General features: G+C 38.3%; 1 protein-coding gene across 1 annotated transcript in view; it reads left to right on the top strand.

Annotated features, from left to right (window-relative positions):
• Positions 1-2,710: 2,710 nt before the first annotated feature.
• LOC121414435 (sperm-associated antigen 17-like) overlaps positions 2,711-13,666 on the top strand; it is a 48,652-nt gene continuing 37,696 nt past the window's right edge. Inside the window, 8 exon segments of the mRNA XM_041607611.1 lie at positions 2,711-2,924; positions 8,451-8,591; positions 9,236-9,430; positions 10,109-10,289; positions 11,244-11,441; positions 11,885-12,066; positions 13,049-13,184; positions 13,333-13,547. Of these exon segments, the coding sequence (XP_041463545.1) occupies positions 2,838-2,924; positions 8,451-8,591; positions 9,236-9,430; positions 10,109-10,289; positions 11,244-11,441; positions 11,885-12,066; positions 13,049-13,184; positions 13,333-13,547 (1,335 nt within the window). The 5' untranslated portion in view covers positions 2,711-2,837.

Here is a 13,666-nt window from a genome sequence, read left to right as displayed (position 1 = left end):
CAATTGGGACGATGAAATTAATTTTCTTACTTATTTATCAGAACCCGTGGAGCGGGGTGCTTTAAATAACTGAAGAATCCCCTCCCACTTTTTCCAAATTCTTCCCGATGTGTTGTGTAGTAAGAAAATCAATGAAATGTAATTTTCTATTAAAAAAACACACAAAAAAGTTTTTTATTGTACCTGCAGTCTATACATCATTTCACACACGTTCTTGAAACCCCCCCCCCCAAAAAAAAAAAAATATTTGTAAGCATTTTTTTTTATTTGTTGTCTGTAGAAATTCAGGGGCGGATCCAGCTTTTTATAAAAGGGGGGTTGGGGTGGTATGCGAGGAGCGTAGCGACCGAGCCAAGCGAGCGGAGCGAGCGAGGGGGAGGGTGTGGGAGGGGGTCTCCCCAGTAGGGAAAATTTTTGAAAATCTGTGTGTGAAAATGGCGTTTTCTTGCATCTAAAACACCACTATTTTTGGTATAGAGGTCGTTGCCAAATTAACCCCCATGAAAATTTGTAAAATTAAGTTGCATTTTCCTGCAATGTAAGGCCAGTAAACAACACAGATACAAAGAATCGGGGACCTTGGAATAAGCACTGTTAGCCTAATACTTTTATTATGAACAGCTTGTCACTGATACTCACTGGCAAATCTCAGTCAAAATGATGGACTGGCAAAAGAGACGCCTTGGATGTTTCTGTACAAATCCCTGTGACATTTGTTCGCCCACCCCCCCCCCAAAAAAAAAGAAAAGAAATAATAATAATAAATGAATAAATACATAGAAATAGAATAAAATAAAATTACAAGTTTAAAAAAAAGATAAGATTTTTAAAAAATGGTCCCCTGATTTTTTTTTTTTTTTTTTGGGGGGGGGGGGGGTTGCAACCCCCCCTCCCTCTAGATCCACTTCTGAAATTGTTAATTATATCTTGTTTATTACTTTCCTATCATCACTATTATTGCATAGTGTTGTTTTTATTTCTTACCACGAAGTTGTTGATGTGCATGCCACCCCGTTACAATATATAAATGAAAAATTATTTTGCCTTCTATCAAGTTTGAGAAAGTTTGTCCCATGCGCCCATATACGCTGCATTATATGCCTATATCCGTCTTATCATTAATTCCAGCCTCTTCTGAATATGCGGTCTTTTATCATAGTATTTTTTATGGTGATAAGTTAGCTAGGATCAGGGACGGATCCAGGATTTTTTGAATGGTGGGGGCACATTTTCCCGAGGAAAATTTGACAAGCAAAAAAATTACAAACAAAACAAAAAAGAGATTTTAACCCAAAATAATTTTAGGAGATTTCGTCCGCGAAAAAAAATGACGAGCAAAAAAAAATTCACTTTTAAGGGGGCACACATTTCTGTTTTAACGGCATTTTTACATTACAATTTTTTTATGATGTGTCTCTCAAGGAAGGGGGCACGGGTCGGCTGTGCCCCCCCTTGGATCCGCCTAGGATATCTTAATAGAGAGGACGAGGAAATCATGAAGGTGTAAGACCTAATTCCATGACAAAATATGACGTCAGGGGCAGCTCTAACCTTTTTCCAAAACAGGGGTTTAACCGAGGAATTTGACAAGCAAAAAAGGGGCTTCATTTACATAACGAAGGTCATTTCGGTATCGAGAAATTTGACAACAAACAAGAAAAAAAAGGTTTCACTATATTATAATAAAGGTAATTTGGGGTGACTCCAAAATGTAGGAAAATGTAGGTCATTACTTGATTTGGCAGCCATCAGCGGGGTAGTTACCCCCCCCCCCATAGATCCGCCACTGTTGCCATACTTGCAGTGCTATCGAACTTCATGAACTGAGTCCTGATCTTCCACCCATTCCTGATTTTTTTTTCGAGAAAGAAAAATTGGGCACTCATATAAATTGTAACGTGCATGGGGTTGTGACATTACTTTTACATCGATTTTCTCCCTTATCTGTCTTGCTTAGTTTGCTGTCCGAACAGTTTCTTATACCAAATAATAAGTAAACGAAATTATTTTTTTGTTATACTCAGTTTTCTTTTGTGCTGGTTCTCAGCCCTGTATACAGTGTGAAACAATTAATGCGAATGAGCATAATAACTTCGTGTCTGCCATTTGGTCTCTCTCTTTTCATTTTTCTTTAACCTTTCAAACCCCTCCCCCTTCATTTTCCTTTTCTTCTTCACCCCTCCTCATGACGGACAGAAAAGAGAAGTTCAAAATAATATGGGATTAAACTTCCTCCTATCCGGCCAATAGCTGAAGCCCCTTTAATCTCCTCAGCTGATGATAGTCATAGTCGTAAAGTCGTTGATGCAGATCGATAAACTTAAATAAATTTATTCATAATTTCAAAATATTAAGTCCTCTTTTCTTAATTATCTATTTATTTCTTTAGTTATGTATGAAATGTCTAGTATATTTTGTATATGATTGCGATAAATAAATGTATTCATAATCAATTTGTATGATTGGGGCGGGAGGTTCGGACACCTTTTAAAATTTTGAAGCCTTCTTTTTTTGTCTTGGATTACACTAAAATATGGATTGAATAGTTTAAATCATATTCTTTTTGTTCTCTATGTATATTGCCTAACCCTTTGTAATACAAGCTGATGAAACTTTATCTGTAATTTTTTTTTAGTGGCTTTTTATGTTTATGATTGTCTGTCCCGAAGACAGTCCGGACGCTCATTTTTTCCGTTTGCTATGTCGCCCGCCCTCATCGGTCATGAGACTCACAGTGTGTACCCTGGCAACGATCGTATCCCACACGAAACAGAACACGATACCCGTCAAAATTTTCAAAGATTTTGTGAAAATGAAAAATTGAAACAATAACAAAGATGTCCAAGAAGAGAGCTAAGAGTGGAGCAGGCTCAGCAGGTGCCGCCCGATGGGAATCTGGTCTTTTATCAACCAACTTTGAAGAGGTAAGATAAACAGTGTGCTGCTTTCTTGCAGCTTTTTTAGCGGGTCTTTACCAACCGGCAGCCCGCTCTTGACGGCGGGGACGTATGGTGTCGACCGCAAGGCTCGGAGAGCTGCATGGATTTCCTTGATCAATTGTCTGAAGGCTGAAAGTGAAACCCAATGTTACACTCCACGCAACACTCTCATCCAAATGTCTTTAAAACAGTGGATCAGTAGATTTCTAAATATTGTCTTCAAATTAATTGTGAGGAAATGACTCCAGCTCCAGAGATCATGTCTTCATGAGATGCCAAGTTCAAAGACCAGCTATGCGTGAGATTTTCTGAGAATCTGATTCTGAGTGAGATCACAGACATTGTGTATCATGGCAGTGTATCCTATTGCCGGACACTTTCATTTCAGTGCTTTAAAAATGACAACTAGAGGAAATACAATCAAGAAAAATTATCACTTGCTATTCCAAATATTCTGAAAATTATGAATATGATGAAATTATTTTATATTTTCCAACCATTTTCTTTGCACCGCACTTGCCGCATACCCCTCCGCGAAAAACAATTATTTTCGTGCGTGACAAATTATATTGTAATTCCGGACGCGCGCCGGACGGGTAAAAATATTCTTGATTATAATGATGTAAGAAAGAATTGGTGTGATTTTTTCGGGATTAATCATCTCATGAGTAAATTCTAAGTTTTTGTTTGCTTTCTTATAACGATTCTGATCAGATCTTTGTTATAAATTTGCGTTTGCTAACTAATTTCCTTTTTCTTAATTGCGCGTTATTGCACTTCCAAGTGTTAATGCTCGTTCATATCGTAAGACTCAGTCATCAAGTTAAGTTCTATCGATGCGCTGTCGATCATTGACGGCTCTCCATCACGGTAAACCTCGCGCACGGCCGGGGTACGGGTACATTGAGAACTAGCCGTCAACGATTTAATCGATGGAGCGTACGAGATTGAAATTCGGCAAATCAGGTCCGTATTTCAATCAGAAAATAGATCAATTGGGATCAATTGTTAATGCCAAAACTGTGTTATAATTATATGTTATTTCATGCATTTTCTGTCATTTTTATAGAAAAATAAGTTAAAACTAAAAGTTATATTTTCGCCTTGTTTTTGCAATCTCGTTCTTTGAATTGATCTGTGATATTGAACTGCGGAAGTCTTACGGTACAAAATTGATTTCCTACGCAGTTATATGCGCGTCCGGAAATATGATAGTGTCCGGTAATACAATACGTCACTATACAATGTATATGGGGATAGGCTGTGATAGTTGCGTGAGACCACTTGTTCACTGCTACCATCTGGCCTGTTGAGAATCTACAGGTAGGACTATGGTTAGACCAAAAGCTTCGGTCTCTGTTATGTTGGTTGTTCAGCTGAACTCCGTTGGCTTCACACACCAAATACAGAGACCGAAGTTGTAGCGCGATCTGTACAGGGGACTCAATGGCCATATGTTTATGTACTTAAGATCGGATAAAACGGGGAAGTGAATTTGCGCGACAGCTGAGGTAAGTCACTGTTTTTGTCCCTTTTAACTTGATTTTTCTCCGTTTTTTGGCTATTAATGCCAAGAGGGAATATTAATTTGCATTTTGGTCGCGTTAATTTTCAAAATTTTTATTCATTAAAGACAAAAATTGAAAAGCCCCGACGGGGGGATTTTGCATTGCAAGTCCCCTAATGGTGGGTGCACGATAGCGAGCCGTCTGTGTACGAGGAGAAATAAAAAAAAAAAATGTTAAAAAACTCCTCGAAACAGACGGCTGCCAGCTGTCTACACTATGGTATGCCAATGCTGTATAGAGCACACACTCTAAAAAATCATTAAAATATCACTTTTGTGACCCAAATTACTAATTTTCATACAGTTTTAATTTATTTATCATTAGTAATGTGGGAATAATTTTTGTATTCACCAGAGCGCTCAAAAACTTGAATTCTGGGCATATTTTTGTGTACGCCCTCTATTGGTGGAAAGTAATATGGCAAGAAAATTTTCATTTTTTGATCTCTATTTTTAATTAAGAAAAAATGATATAAAGAATCAAATTTAAATAAGAGCCAAGCAGTATGAATTAACTCATTGAGTGCTTCGTGCACGCTACGTATCCTACTATAACATGCCACACTCGTGCTCGCACGCCTACTATTGATTGCTTTGTGCTTGCATTGTTTCCTACCCTTGCCTGCTTCGTGTGTGACTGCGCACATTCGGAATTACAGTCATTGTTACGCCATTTTGAATTGTATTGCGCATCGCATGCATGCTGTAATTAGCACTATTGTGTGCAGTGCGAACTCTGCTTTTTGACAGATCAACTTACGCGGTTCACATTTGACTTTTTCGAGTATTTCTACATTTTTTACAAGATATGGCTCCGCCTCTGAGAGGGAAGAGACCTAGGTTTTTTGATCCATACAAAACACTCCACTAAATGGAACTACTTGATACAACTCATATTTTAGCGGTAAAGATAATAACCAATCTATATAATGAGGACACCATTATAAGGGGTATGAAATTTCCTACAACTTTACTACGCAATATTTTGTGGATAAACTAATCGTTAGAGAGTTATAAGCAATTGTAATCATGACTATTGAAAGGAGTGAATACGACTTGCGATCCCAAAATCAATGTGGCATACGGGGGTTTTGTGGCTGGCACAGGGGATTAGCATCGGATTACTACTGTGGCATTGGGTTAGTAGTGTGCGTGGCATGTTAAGAGTTAACAGGTCTAATGGAAACTGTCAGTGTAAAAAAATCAAGCATTTGCCCCAAAGAAAAAGAGAAAAAAAGCCAAACATTGCCACCCTTATTTTGTCACACATGGAGAACCTTGTCCATTGAATGAGTGCGTGAGACAGAGATTTGAGGGGATGAACAAGAGTAAAAAATGCTTGAGTCTCATGCATAATGCGTGAGACTTGGTAGCTCTGTGCCTCCAGTCTGGAGTCCGAGTCCAGACCCAGTCTGTGGCTGCACAGTGAACTGACAATTGCCTCGGAGTGCGCAGACGCAGTTCCCCTTCTCTGCACACACGCATATCTGCGCGATTCCAATAAAAGAAGATACATATACATAATGACCACAAACTTTAAACGTACAGAGTCTAGACAGATATTCATTTTAAAAATCTCTAAAATCACAAAAAATACCAAATTTATGATTAAAAAGTAAAGGATGTACAGTTTAGGAACAAAGAGAAGCACATTGAATTGTCAAAAAAAAGTGTAGGATGGGGGTCCAATGTTTCACCAGAGAACTATAAATTTCGTTTCACCGAATCCATTGTTCTCTGGTGAAACAAGTAAACATAGTCAAAGAATCGTGACTGGTACTGTATGAATATAGATCTAGGCCTACATCATATCTAGAAAATAATTTGAATAAACATGCATTTAAGAATTAAGTTGTCGACATTGCTGGCTTTCCATAGTTGTGGGTGATTGGATCAATCGCAACAGCAACTCTTTGTAAGATGGGGCCCTGAATTTGAATTGTTACTGTACATGCATAGACATTTACTAGACAGCTTGCGAAACCAGCAAAAAGCTGTCCTGCTGAGTTCTTACAGGAATCATAAACAGAAAATAGAACATGGCCCCCCCTTCATATATGTGACCTACATGTAGCACCCCAAAAACACAAGTTGCCAGGTAATGTTCTCTGTGAATAGCCAAAATAGTAATTTAGTCTCCAAATTTGAAAAAAAAAACTTATCTGTTATTTGAAAGAGCAATTCTTTCTTCATACTGTGAAAATTTGAAGTCATGAAGTTGAATGATAGCAAAGATTATTTTGCCTTTTAAGAATTTCTTGGACACTACTTTTCTGACTGCTTGGAAGTTTGCACATCTCATGCTTGAGTGAACCCTAAACTTAAAACCTTGTTTTCTCCTTATTTTGTAAGCTCTTGCTGCATTTCCTCTGCATTCAATCAAGTACTTGTAATGGTTATTGATCAATTTTTACATATTATACATGTATATCACTTTTAAACAGCTTAGGAAATGAATTTTCGAGTTCAATTAAAAATCTCAATATTCATTATTGTCGACTTATTGTTGGTTTTGGGGTGGTAAGTCACATATGAAGTTGACTGATTATTCAAAAATTTCTCTGTCACAGTTCATATATTGTACAGACCTTCATTTTTGAGGAGCGCAATCGCACCAACGCTCCTACCGCACTCCTAAAAAAATAAGGACAGCAAAAAATTATGTTCCTAAAAAAAAAGAAAAAATTGCTAAAATTTCACATTTTACATCTTTAAGTCCATGAAATGGCCATCTATTTTCCATAATTCCTTGAAATTATTTTTATTTAGTTGAAAACTATCAGAAAAATGAAGAACGTTTATCTCTTTCCTGACTCTGATTTGAATTTAAACTCTGTAAATATTGTAGTCCCATATGTAGATTTTCATGGCAACACCATGGAAGTTAGACTACAATATTTACCGAGGTAAGTTCAAATCAGAGTCGGGAAAGAGGTGAATATTCTTCATTTATCTGATAGTTTTCAACTAAATCAAAATGATTTCAAGGAATTATGGAAAATAGATGGCCATTTCAATTTTCATGGATTTAAAGATGTAAAATATGAAACTTCAGCAATTTTTTTTAGCAGGAGCGCGATATTTTGTAAACGTATTGACCCAGGCCTAGTTTCACCACAGATTAATTAATAGCTACACAGCTATTGCATATACGATGTTAAGAAAATTCTACAATTTGTCATACATGTATTGTATTGAATTGATTTGAGCTCCTCAAGGAGAGCGATTCTGAGGAGCTCAATTGAGCTCCTCAAAAAAAATAAGGAGAGCGATTTATTGAGCTCCACGAAATTATAAACATGAAGGACTGATTGTAAACTTAAAGTGAAATAGTAAATTCCAAACAGACTGGAAAATGCGAGAGTCAAAATTGATTGGCAGAATTGTAAAGTGGGTCAAGGGTTTGGCTGGTATGACAATTTCAAATTTTCAAATCGACGAGTGGGCACTCGGCTGATAAATTGTCATAAAAAGTAGATCTGGAGGTATACGATGCAGGGCTCTCCTTGGCATAAACGCATCAGGTGAGACAGGTCGGAGTGAGGATTAGAAGGTTCTGCCAATGGCCTTGAATGAGTTTGTCGATGTTGAGTTGATGACAGCGTCACTCAGGTGATTCCACTCAATGATAGTGGATGGGAAGAACGAGTTCCTGTATTGTTCAGTTCGTGCACTGATTGGATTGTAGCACTTGTTATTTGTCACTTGCCTATCTATAATATTTGCAGTTTCAGAATTTTCAAGGTATTTTCAGTGTGACCTTAATCCTCTCCATTTTGACGAAATATACACTCTTGTTTCCTTCTCAAAAATCTTTTTTCTTTTGTTGGAGAAGGTTGGCATATCTGATTCTAGCCATAGGCGATTTTTGGATTTTGATACGTCTACATGTATATGCAAATCTAACATGTTTATAAATTATATCTTGAATTCTCTCTATATAGGATGAATGGAAAGCCTGTATCTCTTTTGTGATCGGAAACAGACTCGATGATAAAGAATATGCGACTATTCTTTCTTCTGCTGTGGACTCCAAGCTGAGGAGACAATTCAGTGTTATTTACAAAGAGACATTGATGGATGAGGTAAGGACCAAAAAACAGATTGTGTTTGTTGTAACCCAAAGTGACTTGCTTTCGTAAAACCTACTGACTATTTTTTGTCATTCAGGTGTGCCATGTTAATAAGAATAAAATGTACCAACTGGCCCTAATTTATCTTTACATTTTCAAAATTTTGTTTTGTTTTTACAAATTGATTTTATATTTATCGGCAAGTAGTGGGCAGCTGAACATCATCCATTTTGCAATCGAGAATAAACTTTTGTGCCTGAATAACCCTCATTCTCCATATGAAATTATCATTGGCCCAAATTCACGAGATGTTTATGCAGAAAGGATACAAAACCATGGACTATGCAGGTTTCATGTTTAATTGCGCTTTAATAAGTGAATGTTTATTTTGCATCCTTTGACAAAATAACTCAACTCATTTATTGTTGGAACTTTCTCAGTGTATGCACTGATTTATACAAACTATCTACCTCGTCCATAATCTTGGAGTCCCTTTTAGTTTAAACCTCTTGTGAAGTTTGGCCAAAAGACGAAGATTTACTCAGGTTTTGTAGATGATATAGCAAAGTGCCATTATCTGGATAATGTTGGCTCATACTGATTTTGAAAGGAACACAATTTTTCTTTAAATGATATTATCAACCTCCTTGTGACAGGTCAATGAGCTTGGGAATACAAAGATCAAGAAGGGCAAAGATGTCCCACAATTCTTTGAGATCTGCGAGACGGTGAAGTCAGAATACCTTGACAAGAATGAGGAGATTCCTCTTGGTCTGATGGCTAAGCTGCTCAAATGGAAACTTCTCGCCATCAAGGAGAAAGATCTCAAGAGGAGGGAGGATGAGAAAAAGGTAGGAACTTCTCAATAATATAGTAAGTCACACTATTCCTCTTCGTCTGATTGCTAAATTTCTCAAAAGGAAGCTACCAACCATCAAAGAGGAAGATGTAGATAGGAAGGTAGATTAGAAGAGGGTAGGGGTAGGGAATTCACTTTTATATTTTTTCACATTATTCCTCTTGGTCTAAATGTTAATGTGCTCAAATTTAAGCTTCTTGAATCAAAGAGAAAGTTCTGATGAGGAGCGAGGTTGAGAGCTCACTATTATATATAAGTCCCAATTTATTTTCAGTCAGAAGAAGAAATTGATACTGGATTCAAGAAGCTTAGGTGAAATGGAATTTAAATGATATAAACAATACATGTGTTTATGTATTTTGGTCTGTATTATTGCTTCAAGTTGTTTTGCCTTTTTTTACTTGGGTAAGTTTTCAACTTATTGAAGGTCAACTTTGAGCAGACTGGACCATGCTACATTTTCACTCATGAGATTTTGAGCAATCGCAACTTCTGAGTCCCGTTCATAAAGTCTTGCACGATTTCTAGAACAAATTTACGAACAGCTTTGAGTAGCTTTTAAGTGTTATTACATATTTGTTGTCAGAACAAGTTTTATGAAACAGGGTCCCTCATCCTTTGATCATTCCTCTGCCTTCATTAATCATTCTTCTCTCTGTTGATACTGCAGGCTCTGGAGAACAAGGATGTGAAAGGCACCAAGGGTGGCAAGGATGCGGGTGGAGGAAAGAGAGCGAGGAGTAAGTCCCCTGCCAAGGGCAAAGGCAAGAAATCACCGGAGGTACCATCCCCAAAGAAGGACTCTAAACTGAAGAAGAGAGGAGAGGAAGATGATGATAACAAGTACATTGGTAAGCTTTTAAACTTCTTTCCAGAACTGGCCGCACCTTATTGTTGTTAGTGATAACAATGCGCCACTGTTACATCTGGTATGATGCAGCAATGCCTAATGTCACAATATGTTACTTACGTCTTGCGTCAATGTTTGAAATCACAATTCAAAAGATTTGACTGGGCTTCTTTTAGAGCTCTGTTAGTGCTAACAAGGTGTCTCTGCTGCCGGAACAGCTTTATACTAGCTGGAAAGCAATTTTCCAGAGGATACAAGGCACAATTGTTAATACCTCGGCATGACCTCAAGCTGCCGCCCATACTACCAGGTACCCCATTCACCTCACCTGGGTCGAGCGTAACGTAGTGTGGGTAAATTTCTTGTTGAAGGATAACACACCATGGCTGGGATTTGAACCCATGACTTTCCATTTGGAAGACAAGATTCAGAACCACTTCATTTGCTGTGGTTGATTCACAAATGGAAGGTTTATGAAATTTGATACCATTTTCATTGTCAAAAGCAGAAGAGTGGATTCTCCTCTTTAGTCTCTACTGTCCAAGTTGGGGTACAAGTCAGAATCTGAAACAACAATAGCCATTTATTTTGTATGTTTCATATTTTGGGCGAGCATTAACCAATCTTGACACTTCTAAAGCAACATGTATTTTCGTAGGCTTCATTATTGACTGTACACTGATGGTGTATGAATCTCCTCCTTGGTCTCAGCTGGCCCAGATGGGATACAAGTCAGAATCTGAATCAACAATTGCCATTTATTTTGTGTGTTTTATATTTTTTGTAGCATAAATCAATCTTGACACTTCTAAAGCTACATGTAATTTCATAGTCTATGTCATAGACTATACACTGATGGTGTATGAAACTAAATCACTGGCAGGACCAAGGAATAGAAAGCTTTCCTCATAGTCATAGCTCTTCTTTTCATAACACATTTTGTTTTTACTTTCAGATGATGAACCAGATGATGGCCCACAGCATTACGTCATCATTGAGGGTTTCGACCAGGCCCCCCTCCTCTCTCTGCTCACTGACCTCGGCATCAACGTCAACTGCATCATCCGTCTCCAAGCAGAGGACTACTCCTTGTTTGAGAAGAGGCGCAGGGAGGAGGAGGAGGAGATGGACGAGGATGATAGACCTCCAGAAGGTAAGATAGCAGTTAGGATGATAATGATGATGATAAGGATGATGATGACGATGGTGATGATGATGAAGATGGTGGAGATTATGATAATGAAGATGATGATGATGAAGATGGAGAAGATTATGATAATGAAGATGCTAATGATGGTAGTAAAGATGATGACAAAGAGGAGGGTTAGTGGCAGTTGTGGTGGTCATACTGATGTTGATTCAGTAGGATTACTTGATAGATGGCCATGTCATATTAATGCCTACTTGTATTATGATTATGATAAAAATAATATCATTATAACCATGTTAGTATTCCAATTCAATTCATTTTGATATATATTCCATTTGATAATATAGTCCTGATATTGGTTGTTGCGAAAGATAATATTTTGATTGTAGTTTCTATTTATTTTTAAATCTTAACCCCTTTTACTATCCCCTTCCTTCTATATCCAGTCATCGAGGAGGAAAAGAAGAAAAGGGAAGCCGCCAAGGGAAAGCTTGAAAAGTTTTGGCTTCAGCACGAACCACTCCTTAAGAAAGCTTCCAAGGGCTCCAAGCTCCAGGACATTGCCCGCCTCACCTATATGGTGAAGAATCAAATTGTTCCTGATGACATGAAGGATAATGAAAAGAGAGTGAGTAGCATTCAATCTTGGAGCTTGTTGCATGTAGAGCTACGTGTAAATGCAGCTCAAGTAATCACTTGCGCATTTCATTGGTTAAAAGTCTAGTTGCGTTTGATATTTGGACTTGCATTTGAGTGCAGCTCTTTCTGCAACTGGCACCGCGACGGTTTCATTCCAGTGGTTCTTACTCGCTTGTCTGACCTAGAGCGTCATGTGTTCAAATCCCACCACAGTGATAGTGTTCTTCGACGTCAATTGACGCTAAGCCACTCTCCGTCCAGGTGTTAAATGGGTAGCTGGTAGGATGCGAAAGCCAGTATGGTATGCTTAGTGATTTTAGTTTTGTAGCTTTTGTTGATCTGCTCCACATAGAAAAGATTAAAGGCAATTCAGAATTTCATGACCAGGGTAATAATATATCTGCAAAGCACTTAAAGACATTGTCATGTTTCAAGTGCTACATTAGAGGAGAATAGTGTTTTGTTCATAATGGTTCTACATGATTAAGCCACTTCTGTCTGAGATTAATGAATTAGGAGACAATTTCTGTGAAATTAAGGCAAAAAGTTTTTACTTTATTTGGGCGCGAAGTGGTCTTGTGATTCTGAATCTTGCCTTTCAAACAGAGGGTTGTAGGTTCGAATCCTAGCCATGGCATGTTTTTCTTCAGCAAGAAATTAATCCACACCTTGCTGCACTAGACCCAGGATGGGTGAATGGGTACCCGGCAGGATTACGTCCTTGAATGCACTAAACGCTGTTGATGGTAGCTCGAACTAAAGCAAGGGTGATAATAGCAGTGCTTTGTATCCTCAGGCAAAGCACTGTATAAATCCAGCTGTTATCATCATTTAAAATATCTTCCTTGAAGGAGATGATTAAGAATTATCAGAAATATTTGTTTATGGTTGTCCAAGATCAAACAATGGTGAAATAAAAGGACCCCCCCCACCTCCCTCTCTGATCCTTTTTTCCCTTCTTTACTCTACAGACCCAGTTTGGTACAGACATGTTTGAGGATGTAGCCTGCATGATGTACGACCTCCTGGACTCAGAGAGGCAGTACAGGAACTTCCTAGACAACATGAAACTCATCCAGGTCCCTGTCGTAGAGAAAGATCCTCAAGGTATGCAAAGTGGTGAACGGTCGACTTATGCAGATTTTACTGTAATAGTTCCATAAAGTGCTTCCGGTGTCTGTTCATACCAGCATCTACAAGTTTACGTTGTCTAACCCCCTTGTCTTCTTCATTGTACTCTCAATCTACCCTACAGCTACTGACAGTCAATCCACGGTCCCCGCCGGGGGCACAGCAGTGCAGCAGCCAGCGGGTGGCCAAGCAGCCCCCACCGACCCTGCCGCTGCCCCAGAGCTCAAGCCCATCATAGTCTCTGCAGACGTTGATACTCGCTACTATAATGAACTGATGGATAGCATTCCTCAAGAGAGTGTCAGTATACCTCTTATCATGCACTGCATGCTTGAACAGGTGAGGAAAGAGACAATTCTTCAAGGTATGGGCAGATGTAGGGTTGAACAGGGGTCTATTTCATATACTATTAATCAATTGAAAAAAAAATCTTTTGCAATCATTGCTTAGCATGGTGT

This window comes from Lytechinus variegatus, chromosome 4, assembly GCF_018143015.1.
Source record: "Lytechinus variegatus isolate NC3 chromosome 4, Lvar_3.0, whole genome shotgun sequence".
Taxonomy (NCBI): domain Eukaryota; kingdom Metazoa; phylum Echinodermata; class Echinoidea; order Temnopleuroida; family Toxopneustidae; genus Lytechinus; species Lytechinus variegatus.
The sequence above is the reverse complement of the archived record's forward strand: the minus strand, read 5'-3'. Positions and strand labels throughout refer to the sequence as shown.